At 42.1% G+C, this 26,505-nt stretch overlaps 2 protein-coding genes across 10 annotated transcripts in view; one reads left to right on the top strand and one right to left on the bottom strand.

The window, feature by feature from the left end:
* Positions 1–1,645: 1,645 nt before the first annotated feature.
* Positions 1,646–26,088, bottom strand: DIS3 (DIS3 exosome endoribonuclease and 3'-5' exoribonuclease). Its single transcript, XM_035115488.3, has 21 exons — positions 25,357–26,088; positions 23,652–23,809; positions 22,319–22,512; positions 21,313–21,386; positions 20,509–20,673; positions 19,592–19,762; positions 17,981–18,094; positions 17,759–17,896; positions 17,164–17,310; positions 16,154–16,270; positions 14,740–14,841; positions 13,167–13,231; positions 12,731–12,815; positions 11,717–11,844; positions 10,758–10,844; positions 9,941–10,097; positions 7,515–7,729; positions 5,751–5,919; positions 4,491–4,649; positions 3,805–3,927; positions 1,646–2,095 (listed from the first exon to the last, which is right to left on the bottom strand). Exons 1-21 carry the CDS (start codon positions 25,606–25,608, stop codon positions 2,009–2,011), a joined length of 2,907 nt encoding a protein of 968 aa, XP_034971379.1. The 5' UTR covers positions 25,609–26,088; the 3' UTR covers positions 1,646–2,008.
* The window catches only part of PIBF1 (progesterone immunomodulatory binding factor 1), an 81,197-nt gene continuing 80,733 nt past the window's right edge, over positions 26,042–26,505 (top strand). For 4 of the 9 annotated variants that reach the window (XM_088667470.1, XM_088667476.1, XM_035115491.3 and 1 more), the window contains exon 1: positions 26,116–26,318. The gene's annotated coding sequence lies outside the window, so the exon portion shown is untranslated. Of the gene's footprint in view, positions 26,319–26,505 lie in introns of all 9 variants that reach the window. The other 5 variants (XM_088667471.1, XM_088667477.1, XM_088667474.1 and 2 more) reach the window with 2 other exon arrangements.

Below are 26,505 nucleotides of genomic sequence, written 5' to 3' on the forward strand. Positions count from 1 at the left end.
TGCCACTCCAGAAGCGCAATCCTTTCAAATTTCAGGCCTCTTATGGCCCCACTGCACACTACTACCAAGATTCCTTGGTAGCTAAAGGCAGGTTGCCTGTACAGCCTTCTATGTCTGCTCTTTCTGGGGGTGGGGGTGAGGTTCTGACCCCACATACCTAATGGCTACAAGTGCAGATGAGCTTTCTCTACTTCTCTCCAAGCTGCTGCTGCTGCCTGCATGCACGCACACACACACTCCCTGCTGGGCAATACAATTTGCAAATGGCTACACCTTCCAAGCCTAGCGACTGCTTTAAGCAGCTTGGCCAGATTGTAAGAGGTACCAATTACTGACTGCATGGAAGCCCTTGCTCAGTATGTTCCTCCACCTTTCTTGTACATGGATGGTGTAAGTGTACTAAAAACCGAACCAATAAAGTTTCCCGTGACTCTTCAAAGAGGAAATGCATCTAAACATGATTAATGGGCTCGGGCACTCCCATCGTTCTAACTAGCCTCTTGTTCAGAGATGAATAATTTTGGTGTTTCTGCAGCAAAATTGTCTGCCCTAGTCACCTTTGGCTGTAGATAATTTTCTCTTCAATACATTCACAGTAAAGCTTGGTCTCCTGAAAAAAAATTAACAGGGATCACAAATTATTTTGTGCCTGTAGGCACATTTGCAAACCAGGAAAGCCAGCATGGACATCCTGCCACATAACTATGCTTGGCTTATAAGATTAATTTCATGGGAGTGGGGCAGGGAGGAGAGGGCAACCTCTAACTTAAGGGCGATAGGGACAAACATTTAATTGAACCCGGTGCAGAACTCTGAATGTAGACAACAAATTTTGCCCTGTTGTCTGATAAAGATGTACACTCAAATGGATTAGAATCTCAGCAGTAAATGCTCTACTGACATTAAATTCTCATATTCAGTAGATTTCTTTTTCTATTCCATCTCAGACCAACTCCAAATTTTACACATTCTTTTTAAATCATTCTCTAACATTGCTAGATCTAAGGTTCCATTTCCTAGAACTAAATTTCCTAGTTCCTTCCATTTACTGTTTGTATTCTGAAAAGAATTTGGTAAGTATCTGTCACTGGCAAACGCCTTCCAGTTTTTTTCTCCTGTAGCACAGCGTTCTCCATAACATACTCGCTTCTATGTGCAGGAAATTTTCTTGACTGCTACATTCATGAAGAGAGCCACCTAGCTATAGGCTGTGCAAGCCAGATACAAGTTTTACCATCTCAAGTCCTCTTTATCAATTCTGCCTTAGCAAATGGAAGCAATATGCACTGCGTCCTGAACCAGCCCTCTGTGATAATAGGTCAGCTCCCCTAATCGATGCTAGAAGCTTAATTCTGAAGAGACCTCTACATTTCCCCAACTTACAGGAAATGGCAAGGTATGTAATTCAGAGGCAGTATTTAAAATGTGGCTTGAAGCTACAAACATGAGTTTGACCAAACTGCGGGAGGCAGTGGAAGACAGGAGTGCCTGGCGTGCTATGGTCCATGGGGTCACGAAGAGTCAGACACGACTAAACGACTAAACAACAACATCTAAAATGTGGACAAGTGATGTACATTTCACACCTTCCTCCGGCAGGATATCCCTCAGCAAATGGTTTTTCCAAAATAAATATTATATGCACTTGAGGTTCAAAAGATGGTTCATTACTTCCTCTTTAAATTATTATTAATTTTTTGTACATGAACAGTTTTAGCTAATGTTATTTTGAAAAGTCTGAAACACCACAGCACATATAGACAATTCTGCATCAGGAATGTGTAAAGATATTCTTTATTTTGCAGCTTCTGTAGGATCACCTAAAGATGTCCAGAAGCTTAGCTTCGTTTTTTAAGTGGTGCTTTTAAATACAAGACTTGAACAGGAACATATAAAAATAAGTTTAAACGACACAGTTATTTAAAAGTGGCTTGTAAATGTATATAAAATATCATTTGTCTTAAACATCAAATATGATGTAAAATTAACTATTTTTTGTCAAATGAAGCTATTTTCCCAATTTTGTCTTCTTTTTCTCTGGTTCATTCTTGCCACTCAGTTGCTTGGCCTGGTTTGGAATACTAATGCCTTGTACCTGACAGAAAAGGAAAAGGTTAACAATGCTTACTTCTTGTGAAAAGCACAAGCCATTCCCCTCTAGCGTAGGACTTTTAGCTGTGCAATGGAAAGACTTTGTCCTGCACACCTGCGAAATGTGTTCTGGGGTTTCCCCAAGCCTCCAGAGCAGATTTAGGGGGCATCAAAGTGGAGAAGTTACATGGCACAGTGAAAAGTAGTCGGGCTTGCAGAACTGTTTAGCTGAATGCCAGCGTAATGCTATCAGTTTTTAAAATAATAAAATAGTCTTGTCACCCAGCTTCACAACATGTATATTCTAAAACCCTAAACAGAGACGTTCTTTGAGAAGTGGGGTGGGGGGGGAGTTGCTGTAGGATAATTCACAATTCAGTGAAGAAAAACTAGACAACAGTTCCCCACTCCTCCCCAATAAAGTCACACTCGAGAGCAGAGTGGTCCAAGGGCTTTTTTGTCGGCCCTCACCTTCTCCCCCCACCCCTCCTGCTGTCTTCCCAAAGCTGGGGGTGACACTGGGCTTTGGGAAGGAGTCATGAGGACTCCGTCAGGGTCCTTTATCCTCCTTCCCAAAGCCTCCCACGCCGGCACGACACGGCAGTGTGCATCCCACTGGTTCAGTGTCAAATAATAATAATATTTATATTTATACCCTGCCCATCTGGCTGGGTTTCCCCAGCCACTCTGGGTGGCTTTCAACAGAAAAATAAAATAAAATAATCGATTAAACATTAAAAGCCTAAACAGGGCTGCCTTCAGATCTCTTCTAAAAATCTGGTAGTTGTTTTCCTCTTTGACATCTGATGGGAGGGCATTCCATAGGGCAGGCACCACTACCAAGAAGGCCCTCTGCCTGGTTCCCTGCAACTTGGCTTCTCGCAATGAGGGAACCGCCAGAAGGCCCTTGGTACTGGACCTCAGTGTCCGGGCAGAACGATGGGAGTGGAGACGCTCCTTCAGGTATACTGGACCAAGGCCATTTAGGGCTTTAAAGGTCAGCACCAACACTTTGAATTGTGCTTGAAGTACTCTTGCGGCCCACTTGGTATGAAAAGTTGGACCGCCTTGTTCTAGTGACCAACAAACACAACCCATGATATGGATAGGAACTGGCTTGATTCTTAATGGGAGTCACAAGAGACTGGCAGTAAGTTTTCACCCCACCTTTTTCCTATGGGAAAAAGTAATGAACAACATGCATCCACTTATACAAGAGGCAGCAAAGTGCTGTTGCACAGAGATAAAATTGTGTGGCCTCATCTAGCCCTTTTTATATAGGGGTGCAATGTGGTTTTTTTCTATGCAGATACATCCTATACCTTCAAGCAGCCATTTGAATATACAAATCCTTGCCACTTATGTATGAGCCAGAAATTTGATGGGCCCTTTGCTGGTGAGTGAGTGAAGCTGCAGCAGCTGGATTTAAATCACACTGAACCACCACCCGTGTTTTTCCTAAGCCCCCTTTTAATTCCAGTGGGAACTTAGTTCCTTCTCACCAGGCCAAAACAATAAAAGGCAGCTTGTGCCACACTTCCCCCATGCCAACCCATTTAAGAAAAGTAATAGATAACGTATTCCTAGGTGTTTTTATCCAAGAAGGAACCTTCAAATCTGTCTCAAAGTTTGCTTTCAGGTCTACTTCAATATGCACTGTTTTGACTTCTCCTTGTCACCACACTGCTTTCAGCTACTACACCAGCAACCTACCTTGGGCTCTACCAGGGCCATACGGATTTTCTGGTGCTGAATATTGGAAGCATCTAACATGATGTTCACTATAACCTTGTCAAACGTATAGAAAGGCGTCCCTTCCACAGTGAGAGAGGGAATCTAAGAAAAGAACATACCCCCCCCCAGTTCAATACAGAATTGATACATTGAAGGAAAAAAATAGTAATAACATTTAAAGTATTTAAAGCTTTGGCTTTCAGGAAATATGCAAACTATACCAAGCCCCTGGACCTAATGGTCAGGGGTCCCTTTACCTTTAAGGATCTGGACTGCTCTCCAGAGACAGGCACCTTGAGTGCACTTCTAACAGAGTAATCTATCTAGATTCCTTCAATCAGCGTAACAAAGCATGCATAAAATGAAACACACACAAATAGCATGCACACAACCCTGAAACCAGTTTCCCTTGTAATGTATCTAATGCTAAACTTACAAAACCACACATTAACCTTAGTAAGTTTGAAATGCTTCTTAGTGGTCGGGGGTTGTTCCTACTGCATGTTTCTGGATTTTGCTGTTTCACAAAATCAGCTTCAACTTTGATGCCACATTAGTTTTAGACGTTCAGTCTAAAACTTTGAACATGCTTTGCATAAGTGGCATCTGGGCTTTGTGTGATTTCCCAGCTAAAAAGATCCCATACAAAAACCAAGGCGCCTTACCTCCTCGTTGTACAGAAGGGCTGGTTTTGGCTTGTCTTTTTCTTCGAAGAAGACGGTGCCTTCTAAGCCGTATTTGGGGATCAGAACGACAATTGCGTTTTTCCGTACAAACAGGATATATGCCTCTTCATTCACCACGCCTTTGCTTTTGAAAAACAACTGGGGTGGGGAGAAATTGAAACCATTTTTGATGTTTGACTATAATAAATGTAATAATGTATTTTAGGTGCCAGACAAAGCATTTATATTTATTTATTTAATTTGTATAAATATAATAAATAAATAATACTTAATAATAATAATAAACAATTATCTTCACTGAAACCCTAGAAGAAGCAGGTACATGTTTTCTCTACAGTGAAAGGCAGCACCCAGATGAATTAATTAATCCCACTCCCTTCCAAAGTGCTTAGACAAATACTTTGAATTTTATATTCACAGATGAACCAGTAGTATTTTTCTTCCTAGCATTCATATGCTGAGATGGGTGCGGGGAAGATGGGGAGGCACATGGATGCACTTTTTAGCAGCTCTTCTTTCGCTAGCAAATGACTGACCAGACTGTCCTTCCACTCACTTCTGCAGAGTCCTATGCAGAAAGGTGGGGACTCTGGGCAGTTTTAGCAGCCATTTGAATATGTATACGGAATAGAAATGAACCGTCTTTTTACACAACACTCAAGTTTTCAGGGGGGGAAACAGATAGAATATTGCAGGCACTATGGAATGTATAATCTATTCAAACTTAAGACCATTTAAGTTACACAGATATCTACGGCAGAGTTAAATGCATGCTTAATTCTCTCTTCTGCCAAAATTAAAAGGACAAGTGCTCTTGACTTGGGCTGGATCATTCTTAAAAACATTGCTTCTCCAAAGTTCTAAAGATTCACAATGTAAATATAGCCATCAGAACAACAGCAGCTTCAAATTCCCAAGTTTCCTGTTTGTTCACAACACAATATTATTCGTTATGATGCACTGCCTAAACTGTCGCAACGAGAGAGAGAGCTTCCAAGCGACCCATCCCCCAATTGCTTGCACTCTGCTGAAACTAAGCAGGTATGATCAACGGGAAGAAGAGGATATACTTCTTTGGGAGGGTGGAATTCATTTTGCCTCATCTTTTGACTCAAGAATCCCCCAAGACTGCAAACAATATAAAGCCATTTAAAAATCACAATATCAAGGTGAAGCAGCCATCACTCCAGCACTCCTTTGCTCCCAAATCCTTTGTGGAAGAAAAAGACAAACATTCACCTGAGTGTGGAAGGCAACCGAAGCTCTCTGGGCATACTGAGCCATTTTATGCCTGTAATTTAGATTCTTGCACAAATCTGCCAATTTATGTTTATCCGTGAGGTCAGGATAAGTGCTGTCCGCCCCTATGGCCACAGCCAGCAGCCGATGCACTATAATATCAGCATACCTGCAATGAAAGAAGAAAACATTCATCATTGATAACAAGCGAGAGCCAACCGCAGTTTGTTTCAGGTGCACAGAAACCCGTGTTAAACATTCAGGTTTTGCAGCTTGCATCTTATGCAGTACGTAGTTCACTTGTAAACTATAAGCAATGAAGGAAGAACAAAGGTGTGCAAATAAAAACCTTGCAGAGTGTCAGTTGCTCCTCACAGGAGTGTCTCTCTTCAGGGCTTCAGCTTGCCTGGAAAAGAAACCCTGAAGTTCTGTTCAGGGCTCATGGTAGGGCTGGTGAAGAGGACTTTTTCCTTTCTCGCTATCCTGAAATCTTCCTCTGTTATGCAATATGCTCAGGTTTGGGGCCAGCTGCCAATCCCAAACCTGAGTACTATATTGCTTTCCTTGAGGTGAGGGGAGACATACTGAAGTGTGAAAAGAGGAGGGAGTGTTTTCCCTTTTCCTATTCATGATTTCCCCCTGGAAATAGCTCGTGAAACATGTCCACTCAACTCAAATCTTACTTCCAGATTCATTTCCCCTGAAAAACTGTCCATTTAGACCATTTTCTTAACCTCATGGCAAAAATCTGACAGTGCACGTTTAAAGTACATAGCACATTTGATTTCTGTATTTTGTGAAAGGTTAAAATCCAAAGGTAAAAATACCAAAGCAGTTTCATATTTGAAGAACTTGCTTCCGTCTATTTTTCCGGTGAAACCTGCCATGTCTTTTCAGCATATGAAGCAGGATTTCAAAGGTTTCTGGCCTGTTCTCCTAAAAGACTGTTGAGGAAAGTCGAGCATTTTTATAAACTACATTCTATGGCTGTCCTTTGTGTGTTCACACAGGTCCTCCTTAAAAGCAGTTACAGCTATGGGGTGGGGCTGTTTATGAATGATCTAGTCCTACGTGGCCAGAGGTTGAATGTGAATTTAGACAGTCACATGCATCTTTTCCTGAAATCAGATGGGGTAGGCGTTTGTGTGCGTGTATAAATGACACAGGCAGTACGGAACTAATGAAACTCTTTTCATCCTAATACATCTTGTGATATTTCTGCTTGTATTGCAGATGCTTCATGCAACAGCCGTCCAGACATTTGGACAGCGTTTCCCTATGTTTTCATCCTACCGCTATCAGTATTGTAGAAATGCGTACTCAATATAAATTTAAAGGGTATGGGAATTGAGTAGGACAACCACCTCTATTTCCTCTCCATTCTTCCTTCCCTCAGCTGATATACTCAGCATTCAATAAGCCCTGGAGGCTCAAAGGCTCTTAAGGACTTTGCATCAATCAAAATTCCCTTGACAATATTTATTCTATGGTTTATCAACTAGTTTCTGCACAAAATCAAAAAGCGTAAATGGTTCAAAATTCTGCAAAACAGTCCCAAAGTATGCATAGAAAACAAGAGGACAGTAGGCAAGTTTGCCATATTTACACAATTTGTAATAAAACTTTAGTATTTGAACTAACGAAAGCAATACTGAAAGTAATTTATCCTAGGGTGATTTGGTAGAATGTGGCAACTGTCGAACTATATTTTTAACAGGCTGCAACACACACATTTTTTCCCTTTCAAAATTTCATGAAGAGTACCTTCTGATAGGTGAAGTAAAATGTGTATAAATAGGAGATGCTAAGCCATAGTGACGAAAATCGGTGTCCATTCCAGAACAAAAGTAAACTGCTTGCATCATGCAGCGAGTAGCCAAGATACGTAACAAAGTGTTCAGGTAAGGAAAAGAAGGCGATTCTGCACTGTCAAGAGAATCAGCCAGGGCTTTTGCTGAGTCAGTTTTGATGTCCAAACCCTACAGAAAAAAAGAAGTAGGGGGGAGTTGCTTTAATAATAATAATTGATAATAATAATAATAATAATTTTATTTGTATCCCGCCCTCCCTGGCCAAGGCCGGGTTCACAGTGGCTAACATCATAAAAACAACACAATAAGCATAAAAACAGACACCAACATTTCACAACACTGCCATCGTTTAAAACGTTTGCTGATGCAGGCCAAGGAACTGACATATGAGTCCCATAGCTGTCAACTTTTCCCTTTTCTCGTGAGGAATCCTATTCGGAATAAGGGAATTTCCCTTAAAAAAAGGGGGAAAGTTGACAGCTATGCATATGACACCTTGAGCTCCTCAGGGAAAGGACTACATGCAAGATGACAAACAAACCACAACTAATATCATCTGTTCAACTCACAAACCTAAGAATCAATATGGCTGCCCTCAACAGGGGTTCAAAGCCAAGGTAAAGGAAATAAGAGATGGCCAAGCTATATCCTTTTGTATACAAATCATGAAGTTAATTTAGATGTCAAAAAGACAAGGACTCTGAGGCCTGCACAAACATACAAAGCACTGTCTTGTGCACACAGGGAGCAAACTCTTTTTACTACCTCCAAATTCTAGAACAGACAGGGAACGTTTTTCCACTCTGTGGGCCAGATCTTTATCAGGATCTGCCTCTCAAGCCAAATTTGGCAGGAGGGCGGGACTGCCCATCTATCGATCACCTGATGTCGCAAATGATGTCAGCAGATTTGCTGCTAATGTGGAGAGGGGGTGGGAATCCTTTTTAAAATATATATATATATTATTTATTGGATTTTAAAAGAAATACAGATAAAAAAGAAAAAAGAGTACAAAACCACTTTGTCCGTTCTTATTCCCCCAAATTCTTCACATTTCAAAAACAATTAAGAATAAAAAAGATTAAAAAAGAAAATACAGCAATAAAAATAAAAGTAAAAATACAATGACATCATTCTAAGACTTCTAAACTTGTCCTTTCTGACTTCCTCAATTCCCCCTCTTGAGTTCTTGTTGTTAAAATAATTCTCGCGGTTCCCAAATCTAACTTCAAATTCTTTTTTCTAAATTTTAACTTCTTCATTGCTATTAACCATACTTTTTATACTTAAACTTCTTTATTACTAACATCCTCTCTCCAAAATTGCTATGATCTAACTACTAATCTCTATCCCTTACCCAAAAATATTTTAACTTAATGTCAAAATATTTTACCCATTTATTCCCACCCTCACAACAAGTTCCCACCCCCCTTTCCCTGAAGTCGGTATCTCCAGATGTATCAGCCAGATCCATAATACAATCCTAAATACATTCCGAGGTCAGACCATATTATATCAGACAATACCAAATAGTCCAAAACTCCCTCAACCTACCCCTAGGGAATCCTTCTTACCTGTTTTGCACATTACTTCAAAGGTTCCAGATGTTTTGAGTGCTTTGGAAGTTGCTCAAGTGGGTTTTGGTGAAGCCCCACCCTTTTGGCCAAGCCCTGCCCTTTATCTGAATGACTTCAGGTGTAGAGTGGGTAAACGTGGCTTGCCCCCAAATCTGGTCTAATGGGCCAAATGGGTAACTGGTGGGTCAAGACTGAACTGACCCATGGGCTGGATATTTAGGAGTGGCCCTGGGATTGAGGTGCACTTTCTTGAAAGCAGGGGTTTGAAAAGCCAGAGTGCAATGATCTTCAATAAGAGGGCCAGAACCTCGTACACAGGGTTGCAAGACAGCAGCACTATCATGCGGTAAAACAATTAAGTGCGTCCCCAAATGCATGTGAGGTGGGTCTTGGGTCTGCAAAGTTGAAGACAACTGCTCTAGTACATGTGTGAATCAGCATGGCCCACCTTTAAATAACTCCTTTAAATTGCCTTATTTCAAAAAGTGAAAATCCGGACACAAAAGTTGTTGTTGTTTTGCAAAGTCTTACTAAAAAAATCCAGATGTATGCTGAGACCTCCCCTCTCTCCATGACCTCCTCACATCTGCTCTGGAGGAGCAGGAGAACCCCAAGAACAGTTTGTGGGGAAGGGAAGGGAAAGTAGAAATGTGTGTGCCAATGGAACAATTTCGTTAGCGCTACGCTGATTACAACTCCACACGAGGTATTCTGATCCCAGCTAAAATCAGAAAGAAAAATATACCTATTGGTTAAGAACTCGATCCTTTAACCACTTCAATTCCAAGCATTGATAACTTGCCTTAGACTTTGCAGCCTTCACAAGGATGTCATAATTTGATGGAGGCGGAGCAGGGTGCTTTCTTAGCAAGGCATGCTCTGAGAATTCATCATAGATCTTTTGCGCCACAGAGATGTTAGCAAGCAACATGAACTCTTCAACCATGGAGTTGGTTTCTCTATCAACAGGAAATATTACACTTATAAGAAGAGAGGCCGTCATGGAAAGCGATAGTTAAAATTTGATATGTTTGTTCTGTGGAAGCACGAAGAATTCATAGGTGAACTTCAACACTCTTGCATATTTTATACATGATAAACAAATGCCCTTTAGACACTGTTCCCTGCCCCTGTGACCTAATATCAGTTTTGATGCCCTCTGGTGTGTGTTTGTTTTAGTGGACAGGCTCAGCTACCAGCTCTGTTCAGCATGTTGCTTGTGTAGCCACAATAAGATGTGCACATTTAGAAGTTGCAGACTATAGCTTATAAAATTTAGTTGTGTTGCTTGGTTATACTGTAAAGTGCCACACACACTAATGGTTCTCTGTAAGTTAACAAAAATAATAACATTATCATTAAGTCCATGTTCACAATTTTCCAACCGTCCCGACTTTTCCACAGAACAACCTTTTTTCTGAACACTCTAAACAGAAGTGTACTATGATAGACTGTATTCATAAACACTCTTGACGGAATGCAACATATACTGTTGACTGCTTTGATATTTTGAAGTGGCCTCTGGTGTGGAGAACGGCGCTGTGCACATCATACTTCCATTAACGGTGCACTTGTGAACAAATAATTGGACAGCATTGAAAACAGGAGATAAAACATACTTGAGCTCCTTCGTCTGTAAATCAATAGGATCGTGGGTTTCACTATCCATGTGGAAACGAACTTCAGGTGAAGAGAGAGTTAAAGCCCTAGAAAGTAACAGATATGAGAATAGTAAAATATTTTACAGAGCCTAAACATCATACAAACAAGGTACCAGTAGAAAATGATGGCAATAATTACAATTGCTATATTCCTTGCAACATTCTCCTTGTGGCAAGGAGTCCCAGAGCTCACTTTTCCTCATGCTAAATTCAGCCATTTGTTCTGGATGTATTCTATCTCAGCATCTCCGTATTAGTCTCCTTTCCTTGCACTTCTCAAAAATCTTATCCCCCAACTCTCTGCAGATTTTGAAGGTGTGCAGGGGTTGGCTGGTGGGCATTGCATTGCAAGTGGAATGACAGCACCGGATATCACAAAGAATTCTTATTGTTGTTATCATTATTTTCACTTCACTTTCCAATTTCCTTCAACACCTTCTCTGTCCCTTTCCCCTCAGAGAAGGGAGGCATTCTTTCCCACCTCCGCTCACACCAAACTTCTTTTGTTTCTTGGTCATCTTTATTCAGCATGCAAGGAGTTCCTGGCGCTGGCATGGGTCCAACGAACAGGCTATGACACAGCTCGGGGGTGCAGGAGATGGGAAGCCTGAGGCCCATCTGAAAATGGCTTTATAAATGCACCAAGCACTCACATTTGGGACTGCTGCAAGTTGCAGGGTGTAATGGTGATCATGGTTAAACAGTCTTTCGAATAAACTGGATCTTGTTATTGAGAAACATGTGTTTGGAATTTCAGAGCAGTATGAAAACTACTGTGCTATCTTATCAGCTATTGTTTTCTTTAGGGCAGACAACAGGAAGATTCACTCTAGCAAATGCTAAGTGGCTGCATTGGGTCATAGTGTCTCCATATGAATGAAAAGCTGTGCAGAAGACCTGCAGTAAGAACTACTTACCCATTATCTATCCGACGCTTCTTAAGAATTTTGGCTAGTTTATTTAGTCCACGCAGACTAGAAGTAATGTCATCATTCATACTGGAAGAATCTATTTTCATTTGTGCCTCAGCATATGTAAGGGAAGCCTTTGGACAGAAATATATAATAAAAGAGGCGCAATCAATATAAGGGCAGCAGTGACGATTCCTAAGAGAATCCCATCTCAATGTGACAGAATTCAAAAATCAATTTCTGATGAAACTTTGAACTGGGCAACCTTCACTGAGTTTACAGCACTAACTCTGAATGCATAGACAACAGGCTTTGCTGTTGATTTTGATCCATCTTGTCTGCTACTCTTGTCTTTTTGTGGCATGTATCAAGCTCATTTATATTTCCTTTACTGAATCGTAATTGTATTTTCATTGCTTTTTTGTTCACCACTTCTGGATGTAAAAGTAACATACACATTTCAATATACAAATAAGTAAATACAGTAATTTTTTTCAGGGTGCCAAACATAGCAAAATGTAGTTTAGATTGTAAGTAACATCCAGTGTTAAGTCACACTCAAGTAGACCCACTGAAACCAGTCAACTTAAATCCATTTACGTCTACTCTAAGTATGATTTAGCTTTGTCCAGATCTATTGCTGAAGTAACAACCAACATGATTTCAGCCACAAACATTATCTGGACTGGACAGTATATACAGTGAGGGGGGAAAGTATTTGATCCCCTGCTAAATTTGCCCGTTTGCTCCCTGACGAAGAAATGACCAGTCCATAATTTTAATGGTAGGTTTATTGTAGCTGTGAGAGACAGATTAACAACAGGAAAACCCCCAGAAACCCAGAAGACAAAAGCCAGAGATTGATGTGCATTATAATGAGTGAAATAAGTAAATAAACTTGGAACTCTCCCATTTTCAGCATCTTATGGGTAAGCATATTCAATGCCCCAATATTAAGGTGTTCAAAATGGCGCAATTCAGCATTTGTTGTTAAATATTCCAAATAAATGCAAACCTTACCTTGGAATTAATTACACTTTTTGTAAATCTAGTCTTCAAGATTTCAGCATTGTGATTCATTTCCCATATACAGGAAAATGCAAGCCTAGGAAAGGAGTAGAAAGTTGCTGATGAAACAGGAAAAAACTTGCAGCTGTCTTTGATCCTAGGGTGCTCTTGCCTGAGAAGATGATACTTCTGCTCAGGGAAGTCTGCTCCCTCCTCTGCAGTTTCCATGGAACACTCCCCCCCCCCCGCTTCTTGCTGCAGCCCCCCAACCCTGGCACCCCATGCCATCCAGTTCAGGAGGATCCCACAACCCTTGTGAAATGGATCCTTGGAGACTGCAGGACATCATAGTGAGAACAGAGATGTGGAAAGACCCGTTCTGTAAACATAATTGTTTACAGAAGACAACTTATTCTTATATATCTAAAAACTGTATCCACACAATTACCTGTCAACATTGGATCTCAACGAACACAAGTTTGAACTGAGCAGCTCTGGAACCATATCAATCCTCTGCAAAAACACACAAAATTTGACTGTGGTTATTTATGTCCAAAAAATCACATATATTGACATAGTGTACGCATATAGAACTGTACTCATATTGTTAATTTGATCAAGGATATGTTGTTAATCAAACGCTACCTTTCTCACATTACATTTCCTATTTTTCAACCAAGCCCTGGGTATGGTGCATTCAAAGCCCCTTTTCAAAGTGCAGGGCAAGAGAGAAAGGGAGGAACTTATGAAGAAGCCATTGGAGCTCCTCTAAAAAAAAAGCCTTCTTCTTGCCCTGTGCTCTGAATGGCACCTCTGAATGACGTTGAAGACTGAAAAAATAGCCCTTTGAAATGAGCTTCTGTGGGCAAAAAGGGTCACCCAATATCAGGTTAAAATCCAGTCAAAAGGAAAGTCTTATCATGATAAAAGTACAATAGACAATGCTTTTCACACAATTTCGACTCAACCAAGGTTGTGTTTTAGTCAGTTTTCTACCCTTGGGATCCCAACAACTGTTAATTTTTGGTTAATTCTTTTACTGGAAAACTGTTACAGTGGTGCCTCGCTTAACGAATGCCCTGCTTAACGAAATTTCCACTTAACGAAAGGATTTTTCTAGTGGAGGTTGCTTCGCTAGACGAATTCGTTTTATGAAAAATTCGTCTAGCGAATCGCGGTTTCCCATAGGAATGCATTGAAATTCAATTAATGCGTTCCTATGGGTAAAAAAAATTCAAAAAAATTCAATGCATTCCTATGGGATTCGCTAGACGAATTTTTCGTTATAAGAAAAGGCCCGTGGAACGAATTAAATTCGTCTGGCGAGGCACCACTGTATTCAATAGTATGATTGGTTACTGTGGCGATCACACAGGGACCCCCGGACGTTTCACGGTCAATTGATCCCTGTGCCACCACTGGTTTTCCCGCTGCCACCAGCCAGGTGCTTCCTGGTAATCACCGAGTCCAGTCAGGGTTGTTAAAGTGAACACAAACTTCAGTTTATTTCTTACTAGTATAACAAGCGTATGGTTTCAAAGATGGTGTTCAGTCCATATTAACTTAGTTCCTATACCAGCCTATACCTTCAAGTTCACAATTCAACCAACTTCCTCCCAGTTCCTAACCAGAACTGCGTAGGTCCTTATCTGTTCCTTTCAGATGCTGACTGTCACTGAGTCAGGTTTACTTTTTCTCACACAGCTCAAACCAACCCAAAGATTCCCCTCAGCTCAATAACCACAACTCTCTCTTCTCATCTCTCTTATCTCTCATCTCATCTCATCTCCCATCTACAGCCCCCCAGGGCTTGTCTTATACTCTCGCTGACTCCGCCCCCTGGGTTCTCATTGGCTTTACATTTAACCCCTTCACACACATACTGGGGATGACATCACTCTCTTCATAGGCAAACACCACAGTTACCTTCAGAAATATAATGCATTTCATGTCTGGAAGAAACCAATACAGGGAATTAAAATACCACCCGAAGATAAATAAATACAAAGAGGAAAATATACCTTTTCACAGAGATACACAGTTGTGCCCCTTTTTGCAGATTCCTGGTCTAGGGCATTTCCCGGACGAATAAAATGACTGACATCTGCTATGTGTACACCAACCTAGTAAATAAACAGGTTGTTCAGAATTTTCAAAAGTAGGCATTTTATGAAACTTCTCGCAACCTCAAGGCATCAATCAAAAAACAAAAATAGCTCTGCTGCATATAACCCTTTATGTTTAACTTTCCTTGTTTCTTGAAGTCATTAGAGATGTTTTGTTGATAGACTTGTCAGTAAGAGTGCAGTGGCACATACTTCAGATGAAATCAAACAGTATAAGCCTATGCATTATCTACTCAAGAAGAAAATAGAGTTCAACTGTGTACAGAGATTAAGTGTAGAAGTAGAAAATCAGGAACTGAAACACACTGGGCATACAGTGAATAAATATTAAGCCAAAGCAGCATCCATACATTTAGCCACACAAGCCTGCCTTAAAGTACACTATGTTTGTAACTGGCTGTAGTACTGCAGCTGAAGAGTGATCATAGTTCATAGTACAGAATGAAAGCATACCTGAATGCAAACCACAAACCTGAGCATAATAAACAGCAGGGGTCCCCAGACTACGGCCCCCGGGCCGGATGCGGCCCAATTAGCCTCCCAATCCGGCCCGCGACGCCCCCCGCTGCCCGCTGCCACCGCCCGCTCTTACGGCGCGTGGCGGCGATCTTCAGAATCGGAAAAAAAATCGCCGAAAATCCTTTGTGCGCATGCGTATGGGCCTCTCCCAACCCAGAAGAGGTCATTTACGGTGCACTTCCGGGTCGGGGGAGGCCCATACGCATGCGCACAAGCGATTTTCAGCAATTTTTTCCGACCGTGTGCGTGTGCGCATGCGCACGGGCGCGCACTCCCCCGCCCTTCGGCCCGCTGCGTGCGCACTCCCCTGCCCTCCGGCCCGCCGCGCGCTCGGCGCGGCGGGCACCGGCCCGAAGCCCGGTAAGTCTGGGGACCCCTGATAAACAGATTTACAGTGGTACCTTGGTTTATGAACTTAATCCATTCTGGAAGTCCGTTCTTAAACCAAAGCGTTCTTAAACCAAGCCGTGCTTTCCCATAGCAGCGGGGGACTCAATTTACAAATGGAACACACTAAACAGGAAGCGGAACATGTTCTGCTTCCAAGGCAGAGTTCACAAACCAAAACACCTACTTCCGGGTTTGCAGCATTCTTAATCCATGTTGTTCATAAACTAAGCTGTTCTTAAACCAAGGTACCACTGTATAACAGAAGAAACTGTATGTGTAACTGCTTCTTACAGAGCAATAGGCCTTTTCCTCTTGCTTTGAGATGACTTTGGGATATCTAAGGATGACTTAGATATACAGACAAAAATGCATGTCAGCCTTCACCTGACATTTGACTTACCTCTAGATTTCCATTTTCCAGCTCTCTACAGTGCAATGCATCGTCAATATCAGTACAGCCAGGGGGATCCACGCTGCATACACACAAATGCCTCAAGTCCTCTCTCAACTTCATATCCTGAAATTTTGTTTTCCAACAAACATTTTATGAACTACTACAGACCGTTATAATAATTATGGAAAAAAGTTCACCCAACTGAAGAAACTGCTTAATTATAAAACTTGGCAATTAAGACAAGTAACCTTGGAATGAGCCCTTTTGTGATGCAGCAAAAACAGCATGGAAGCTTGCAGCACAAAAGACTATGAACTTATTTTGGCATACATAAGCCTCAGCCAGTTTTTCAGAAGCATAAACTGGTCACTTAAGCAAGTAGGTATACAGGAAAGAGAAGAGCACACTTAAGAAAACAACAACACCTGAAGATGAAAGGCCAATCAATGCAAGAGAGAGCAGGAAATATGCCATCTTACTATGCAGAGCACAAATAAATACAATTTGTAATAAAACTGATGCAATATTGAATCAGAAAGGTACAATGCAATCCAATGCTACTTGGGAGATTAACAGTTTAAAGAAATTGTTTTAAGAGGGAGAATTACCTCCTGAAATGACAACTGTTATGCAATACATTTGTTGGAAAGCTGTGGACAGTTGATATCCATAGTTAAGGATACTCTGCAGACATACAGTTCATGCTAATTTCATAAAAGAAGCAGTCTGAAATTGACTTTGAGGAGGTTTCACCTTGGAGAAACTTAGTGGCTAATTTCTGTCAGCTTGAGACAATTAAAGTGCAATGAGTAGAATCAATGTTTGCAGGGAGGCAGAGGTTTTTTTTAAAAAAAACCAAGAGTTTAAAATCCCTCATTATTATGGAAGTGAATCTGAATAATCACTTTCCTATTTCCATTATTAATCATTGTTCCCAGTGCAGCACAAATTGCATTACAAACTTATGGTGATGTTAACCAATTAGTACTTCTGAACATTATCAGTGCTTACCGTACCTGGTCAGTAATGCTCCAGGGCATCTTGGGCAGGAAGCTAAGAACTGCTTGGGAGAAAGCTTGGTGAGGAACATCGTGTTCAAGCAACAGGACTTCAGTCTCAGTCTCCTTATCTCCAGCTGTTCCTAAATTCTTTACAAAATGACCCTAAACCAATACACGTCTTCATTAATATTATGAAACAATGCCGTTTTGGGGGGAAATATTAGTATTAAAGAGTATTAAAAATAAATATCATTGTAAGTAGCAATCCTATGTGCAACTTACTTGGAATATGAAATTCTCACTACATTCAGTGAGAATTATTCCCAAGTAGGCATACATCAGATCAAGCACTTATTTAAGTATAACAACTACTGTGTTTCTGAATCAGGTTCCATCACAGACTTGGTGACCACAGTCACAAGGCTTAAATAATTTTGTAAACAGGATGATAAGTAATGGTAAATGGCTGTCAGGCCACACATTGCCCACTAGTAGGTATATACAACAAAAGTAATTCAAGTTAACCTCTTGTGTCTTCCTTTTGTAACAGTTTGATCATCAGGGTGATTGGTTAAATCTTCAGAGGGAATTAGTTTCCTTTCAGACTTACATTAGGATATCTCGAAGTCCTAGGCCAGCCATCAATAGCAACAATAATTCTTTGCCCTTCAAGTGTTGAAGCCTGTCTTGTTTCTATTCGGATTCGAGGGATTCTGCGATCAGCTGGTGTAAATAAGTGCCGTCTTGCCTGTTAGGAAGCAGGGCGAATGGCTTTTATTGAAATTAGAGAATTCAGGTAGTGAAGAAAGTAATCCGCAACTGTTGCTCTTACCTCTTTTATTTGGGACTTAGAAAGCATGCCACAAAAAGGCCTCCAGTTTCTTTTTATGATGCCCACAACTCTGCCGGTCGGACGCAGCATACTCTTGCTCCCAGAGGTCTTCAGCTAGGTTTAAAAACATATATAAAAAATATAAACTGCAATTATATAAACAACCAGGTTCCCCAACCTGCCATGCTTTAGTGGTAAGAATGTTCCAGGTCACACCCCATATTATGACATCATTTGAACTACTCTTTGACATAAGCTTCCCTTAAAGCAGTGTTTCTCAACCAGTGTGCCTCCAGATGTTTTGGGACTACAACTCCCATCATCCCTAGCTAGCAAGACCAGTGGTCAGGAATGATGGGAGTTGTAGTCCCAAAACATCTGGAGGCACACTGGTTGTAATTCTACACAAACACAGGATTTGGTTTTGTTCACTTATTAAGTATTCTGATAACTTGCATTTCAATCAGGAAAACAAATTACTATAAAATAAAAGGCAAGTTTCTAGCATTTATAGCCACAGAGATCCCTTGAAAGTGTGTGGATGGAAATTTAAAACGTCAAAAGCAGTTTAAGATTTCCCACCTTTTGCAGCTCATGGAGCTCCTTCTGCCTTTCCAAGACTAGCAGCAGAAGAATAAAATAACATTCTGCACTAATCCAGACCAAAATCTATACCATGAAACTGTATTCTGCAACTAAAAAACTATGGAAATAAATAAAATATCCAAAAGTACTCTCATTTTGTCTCATTAACTAAAGCACCTGCCAGTCCTAGGGAGTTCTACAAATTATCCTGTGGGGAAGGAAATAAGAAACTCAGGGAAGGGCAACTCTTAAGACTTTTTTTCAGAGCAGCGGCATTCTTCGATTCAATCTGTATGCTCAGTTTCCAGACATGCTCTTGTATGGATCACTTTTATTTCTTGCTCTGAGTTTAAATCAAGAAAGGAAATAGCTTCCGGTCGAGGAATAGAAGGTTGTATGTGTGTGTGCACGCACACACGCACACACCTTATTTCGTTTTTGTATGTTGGCTTGTCATTTCTGGACACTTCATGGAGATGTGGCTAGGGGGGGCACCATGAAGGGGGGCACTTCAAAAGTTATCACTACCCTACTGTGTATGTAGAGGCCCCACCCCTTGGCTTCAGAGAAATCTTCTGAAACTCCAGCTAAATTTGAAGATTTCATCAAGCACTGCCCACATTTTCAGGACCATTCTTCTAGGGTTGCCATATTCCCAAAGGTGGGCTGGGGAGGAAATGTCAACAACTTCGGCTCATTTTCACTTTTGGGAATATTGCAACCCTACATTTGCCGATTCAGCGGAAATCTGCTTGGACGACATTTTGACAGTTCGATTCCTGGACGTATGGCAGCCCTAATTTTTCTAGCGGGAATGCTGCTGCTGAAAATTTAAGATGGAATTCTGAGAATGCTAACTTTTGCACCTTTCTTTTTCCAGTGCATGCATGGAATCGCAGGATACATGCATCCAAATAACTGACTGCCAAATCAATTAAGATGTACACACTGATGAAAACAGACTTCACTGCAATAATAAGAGCCAAGTGCGCAAGAATAGAGAAACCTGGCATGTTCATGTCATACACTGTTTTCCTTCTGTTCTTCTTTTTCCACATCATCCTCTTCATCCTGAGCCGCCTCATCAAGCAAGACCACAGAGGATGGAGCAACCCAGGCATCTTTTGATAACAGCTCCACAGCTACGATGTCTTCATGCACTGCACGATTTAAATTTCTAAGCCCTTGTATTATTACCTGTAAGCATCAAGCAAACAATCAGTTTTAAGGATAATAGTCGCCTTATGAAATCACATATCATCTTAGTAGAGGGATTCCCAGCTGTAAACTTGGTTATCCATGTGCCTTGGGAGTATTGTCTCCCAAGAGAGCAGCTGGATGAATTCCAGAAAAGGCCTGAAGTGAGAGGGAAATGTGCATTGACCCATTGCTAATTGCTGACTGGCCACTACAGTCAGTTACATCTCCTAGCTTTCTTCAGTGGCCTAGTCCAAATGTAACAATTAACCAAAAATTAAGTGAACAAATCTCATTTAGGATTAAGATCCCAAATGTACAGTGAAGCCATGGTTGAGCTTCAACCATAGTTAAGCTTCAATAGAAAAATGTTGGTACAATCCGCTGAGTGCCTTTCAAGCCAGAAGTGGGAAATCTGCTTTTACAACAGACTTCTCTATACAGATGCAACACTTAACTATAAAACTTAAGCAGAGGGTGCTTTTGATGTACCATTTCAGCATGAGCCTGAATGAGCTTATTCTGAAGCCCCACTGGTTTTAGTGTGAATCAGTGTCTAGTAGACAGTTCTCGAATTGCAGCTGACAGGTAAATTCACAAGAGTTTAAAAATGATCCCTTACCTCACCCTATCAACCCACCTTCATTTAAATTACCTATACAAAAAATCGAAAGAGTATTCATATATAAAACAATTTCACCTTTTCCCAATGAAGGAATTCACAGACAATCGTGCATCAAACAAACCTCTCTCTCATCCCCATCACCGTGAACCCAAACTGTAGCTTCAAGGTAATTATCTCTGTTAGCTCTGAAGGTTCCTTGAAGGTAAAGGCCAGACTTGATACCCTGCTGCAGTTTGCTGAGTGGAAGATGCTCAGAGAAAATGATCCTTCCATTTTCTATTTCATTCTGTAAGAGCCAGATGCAGATACAAGAAAGAGTCAGTAGGCTGGTTTGGACATAATCTAAATCATGGTTAATGTTACTCCATGCACCAAGAGTAGGTTACCAGAAGCACCTTCTTCAGGTTATTAAACCATTGAACTTCTCCATAAAACAATAATAAAAAAATGGTTTGATTTTACAGAGCTAAACATAGTTTCCTGATATCAGGCATAAAGGAGAATTCTGGCTATTTTAAAACTGAAAGTGGAAGTTTCCAATCTCTTCCTCTTACATGTGAAAGGACAGGAGTGCATGAGCCAAAGGCTTGTCACAACTCGTGCACCTAACACTACATCTGAACCAGCTGGATGTTTCACCAGGTCCCTGACCCTCAACTTGTTTCCATAGAATGAAGCTGCCCTTCCCAGCCCCCTCAAATACCAAGTATGAGTGATTCGCCTAAGCTGATGATTTTAGGGCTAGATCTTCCTGGGCAAGACTGATGGTGATATTTATGGTGCACCTATAGTTTTGTTGTTGCCATGAGTTTGGAAGTGGTTCTTTGCCAATCTATCCTTAGTTTGCAATCTTTCCCTCTCTTCTGCTTCTTGCCACAACACAGGAACACCAAAGAAAAATGGAGACCAGAAGAGTGAAACATACCGCTTCATCATTTATGCAAGCAAGTCGATCCACAAGTTCAGGATTGGCTATCAAGCTCTTTATGTACTCTTCACCTACCAATAAAAAAAATACATTTATGTAACAAAAATCATAGGATAAGCAATACTAATTTACAAAACTATTAAACATTAAACTGGTGTATAATATTGTTTTCTACAGCAACAAATCTTCAGTTTGGATGGTGAGACTGACATGTGGACTTCACAAATTATGTCTGGGCTTGATATCAATAATTATTTCTATTAACTGAATGGAATATAGTAGAAATGCTCCTAAGCATGCAAATAATCTTTCCACTAAGTACAATCTGTTCTGCTCCATCCACAACTGTTTTACCAAAAATCTGAGTTCCTGCACATTTCTTCTTTTTGGAAATTAAATACTGCCCCACTACTGTATCAAACATTCCATTAATAACAAGGAACACTTTTCCTCATAATTTTTATCCAGCAACAACTCCACTGGGTCTCCCCAGCTCCCTTCAACAAGTGTTGGGAGGACACACTGAGCAAGGTGGTTGCAGAAGTCTCATTCTGCCTTTTTGAGATGAGAAGTGCAGATGACAGGGCTAGCTAGAAGCGTACAGTGGTATCTTGGGTTACAGACGCTTCAGGTTACAGACTCTGCTAACCCAGAAATAGTACTTTGGGTTAAGAACTTTGCTTCAGGACAAGAACAGAAATCGTGCTTGGGAGGCCCCATTAGCTAAAGTGGTACCTCAGGCTAAGAACAGTTTCAGGTTAAGAATGGACCTCCAGAACGAATTAAGTTCTTAACCTGAGGTACCACTGTATTTTGCAGATGAAATCACTTGCTGAGAAACTCACAGAATTTCGTGTACTGGAGCACAGTCCAGGAGAAATCTGTTTTCTGACATCTTTCCTACGGAATAAGTCCATTCTAGGTTTTCAACCAGCACATTTTACCACAAGGCTCCTTTTCTTATAGCAGAACTGTATGGCTTATCATCAGTGCCTGGACTTACATGTATAAGCAGTAATTCCCTCTTCCACAGCTTTCTCTTTATTTTTTCTGTCATTGGTGAGCAAGATAACTCTTATCCTATCTTCGTTCTGCAATCCCTTCAGATGTTCATTATACCATTTCACTGCTATTCTGATGGCTCTGTCATTACGGTCATTAGCATTTTCTCCTTGTTCTTGTTCTATGTATGTTTCTCTGGAGACCAAAAAGCAAAAAATAAATAAATCCAGTTATTCCTTTAAAAATTATCCATTTACAGTATAAACACACAAAATCCTCTGGCGCACACAGGCCCTCGGTGCATTGTAGGGCTAACTATATATCTGAGCCTGCAATATGTAGGAAGCCTTTGCACAAGAGGCATATCCAGCCAAAATTCCAATTGAGATGGAATCTGTAAAACAGTCCTCCAAACAAGGTGGTATGCAGATATGCTAGTTATTATTATTAATTAATTAAATTTTTATACATGGTTAGGGGTGAGGTGGGTTAATAATCCAAAGGCAGCACACACACTCCCATCAGGCACTGTGCTGTTTTCAGCAACTTCATCTAAATTTAGCTATTTATTTTAAAGCATTTCTATACTATTTAGGGAACAATTATACACACATTAAGCTGGCATAAAGCAAGAAAGGATCCAGTTACACCAAGTCCAAACTCTATTTAGGAGCTGGCTCAGCCAGCTTAACACTGGCAGAAGAAAAACAAACCTTTAAAAGAGGGTTTCAGTTATAGCACCCTTTTCACCAGCTTAACTAACAACGGGTTGCCAGGTCACGTGGCTGATCCAGCCTGCACTCTCTGGTCCCACTCCCATTGCACCCTCTTTCAGGAATTATGTCACTTTTACATCCACCAAGCTTGGCTCAGCCAGGATGGGGGAAGACACTCCAGCATTTCTCCAGCTGAGCCAAGGATGAGAGAGTTAAGTTAGCATAGCCCAGCTGTGCCAGCTGCCTCCCAGTTCTGCTGGAGATCCTCTGGATCAGGCATAGCAACCTTGGCTCTCCAGATGTTTTTGGAACTACAACTCCCATGATCCCTGACCACTGGTCCTGTTAGCTAGGGATCATGGGAGTTGTAGTTCCAAAACATCTGGAGAGCCAAGGTTGCCCATGCCTGCTCTGGATCCTAACAGTACTCATCCTTACAGAGTTTGCTATAGGAGTTATCCCTCAATATTTTTTAAATTCCCAGTACAAAAGCAATCAGTATCATAAAAAATACAACCTGAAACTAAACAGCACCTAACAGACAATTTGTATATATTGAATGTATCTGTTAGTAATGAACAGTAAAGAATGGTGTGGCTTACTACTTCACGTGCTTACTTATGATGCTCATTAGTGAAAGAATAGAAATGTTTTTCAGTATTTGCTAACACATCTCTTATTCGTTTGTATACTGGAGCGCTCCGCCTTCTTACTTCCTGCAAGACCGTCTGAGGAATGATCACATTTCTAATAACAGGATCTTCTAGTATATCAATCTGGAAAGAAAACATACCATGTGAGCTAATTCCCATAATATTTAGCAACCAACAACAGATATTTCATGATTGCAGCCACTTGGAAGAACTTCTTTAAAACACAAAGGACACAACTGAAAACTCAAGGCACACTAGTGGGCCACCCGGCCCAGGTCTTGCCCTTGCCCTTTCGTATCAAGAGGCAAGAATGGGGTTGCATCCAAATAACTTCTGCTCAAGGCCAGACCTGTTGAAATCATCCAGGGCAGCAAGGGTGGCCTGTACTGTTTCACTGGCTGAAGTGAACTGGGAAGCCACTGCCCACCCTCCTTTACCTGGGCTGCATGGCAGAACCCATGAAAGGATGGTGGACCCGGCCAAGATCTCTCCAGAAGTGTTAGAAAGTCAGGTATATAAGCTAGGAGCCAAATGGCTCCTTAAACCAGGATTACAAAACAGAATGCGCAGTTGCCATTTTTTGGCTCGAAAGTCCTGTTTTTTTCAATATGACTTTACGGTACCTGAAATTTGTTCCAATCGTGCAGATAAAATATGACAGCTAGAATTCTCTGGGATGCATCGCTAGTGTGTGGAAACAGTTCAGATCTAAGGATCCCCAGGGAGGCATGCACCTTCACATCACATGGTGGAGATGTCAGGCGCCATCCTGGCACCTTCACTTGGTTGCAAGGGGGCCGAGAGTCGGGATGCAGAACGCGTCTGGCGATTTTCGAACGCTGACCAGGAGCTGCCACCACTTTCCCGTGGGGTGAGGCTGAGCACGGTGCCCACAATGTCCCCTCCCCTTAAACTTCCACCACCCGAGGCAGCTGCCTCATCCCGCCTCACATGTTCAGCTGGCTCTGCCAAGGAAGCACATCCCACCCTTGATGAGATCTCCCCCCGCCCAGCTGTTGGTGTACTACAACTCCCATCACCCCTGACCCCAGCCAGCAAGGGACGGTGGTGTGGTAGTGGCCCAAAGGGCCACAATAAATGTGATAATGTGTACCCCTGTAAATCATCGAGTGTGCTTCTAATAGAGAAGTTATGGTAGGCTAATAGAGAAGTTATGGTAGGTAGTTGCCTCCCCCTCCAATTGGGGAAGAAATACAGCTTATATGTTAATCACAAAGATACAGCTCAAAGCTAGAACATAAGTTGCTACATGGTTCAAATGGCTACACATAGCACAGGTTCCCAACATGCATACTAAAACAATGTAACAAAATACGGTGGGAATCAGAACTTATTCAGCAGAAATTGCCAGTGCTTATTGTGCATGTGTATTAAACATGAAATGAGGTAATGATGTATATGGTTGGTGAAAATTGAAATGCTTTGAAAGTTTATAAATACCACTATCTGGACAACCAGGCAGGAAGGATCCGACTGTAACCTATTGCTTTGCAATAAACAACGTTGGACTCCTAACCGCTCACGTTTCTGAGTTTTATTGGCGTAAACTCAGGAGAAAAGCTATTATCTGGCTTACAACATTGGGAGTTGTAGTCCGGCAACAACTGGAGATCCGCGCCTGAGAAGCCCTGGCCGCTGCGGCCCATTACCTGGTGCAGCAGTACGTTGGTGTCCAGCAGCAGGTAGTGCGGCTCCGGGCAGAGGCTGCTGGCGGCCCCGCAGGGCTGAGCTTCCAAGGGCCGGGGGTCTCCGCCGCCGCCGGCCTCCTCCGCTCCTCCCCCGTCGCAGAGCGCGCAGGCGGCCGCCCCGCATGAGATGTCGTCTCGCAGGTAGTGCTCGCGCACCACCTTCACGACGGCGCCGGCCCGCGTGCGCTTGAGGAACGTGCGCGAGGTCAGCATCGCGTCCCGCCGAGGGAATCGTGAGGGAAACGCGAAGGCCTCGGCGCTGCTCCCACAATGCACCGCGCAGCCCTCTCATCCGGCGATGCGCGACCACACTTCCGCCCGGGAGCCGCCGCCGTCGGCCACCGTAGCGAGCGAGGGAGCCGCTCTAGGCAAATCCTCTCTCTAGTTCGCCACCACTCTTACAGGTCTACTTTTTTTTCGGGGGCGGGGTTAGAAGTGCTGCGCGCGTTCGCCAATCATAGGCAGTTCCGGTTTTTATAAAATAAAATAAAATAAAAATTGAACGGGTTAGTTCTGTGATGTCAGGCGTATGGCGTGAAAATATAAGCGACACCCCTATGGCGCCTTTCAGCTCCGCCCACACGGTCCCCTTTCTTGACTTTTCTATCTCTACGTTACAACCGCCACTCCCGTCATGCCGCGCGAAACGGCGGGAGAAAGGAGCGTCTGGGGCCGAGGAGCGTCGTTCCCGTTACCATGGCAGCAGGGCGGCCTCCCTCCGCGGCGCGAGGGCCCCGTCCGAGGAACGCATGCGCGGTCCGTCGGCTGACGGGGTGTGTGTGTTGTGGAGCCTTCCGCTGTTCCCCCTTCTCTTTCTCGGTAGGGCAGTGTATCTGTTTGCTGAATAGCTGAGTCAAGGGCATGTGGAGGCTGCCTGGCTGTTATTAGCAGCCGAGCTCTTTAGGGATCTACAACCCTGCAAGGTAGGCCAGTACCGTTAGGAGTATTTCCCAGTTTGGTTGGGGGGAGGGGGGCTTAGGGCCTTGAAACCAGCCATTTACCCAAACCCCTCTGGTAGAAAGAGAAGGCGGCTAGGAATATGCTCTAAAGCAGCTGCTTACTAAGACAACTGCTGAGGAAAGTGGGTAAAAATAAAAATGGGAGGAGAGC

Source organism: Zootoca vivipara, chromosome 4 (genome assembly GCF_965207765.1).
Source record: "Zootoca vivipara chromosome 4, rZooViv2.hap1.1, whole genome shotgun sequence".
NCBI lineage: Eukaryota > Metazoa > Chordata > Lepidosauria > Squamata > Lacertidae > Zootoca > Zootoca vivipara.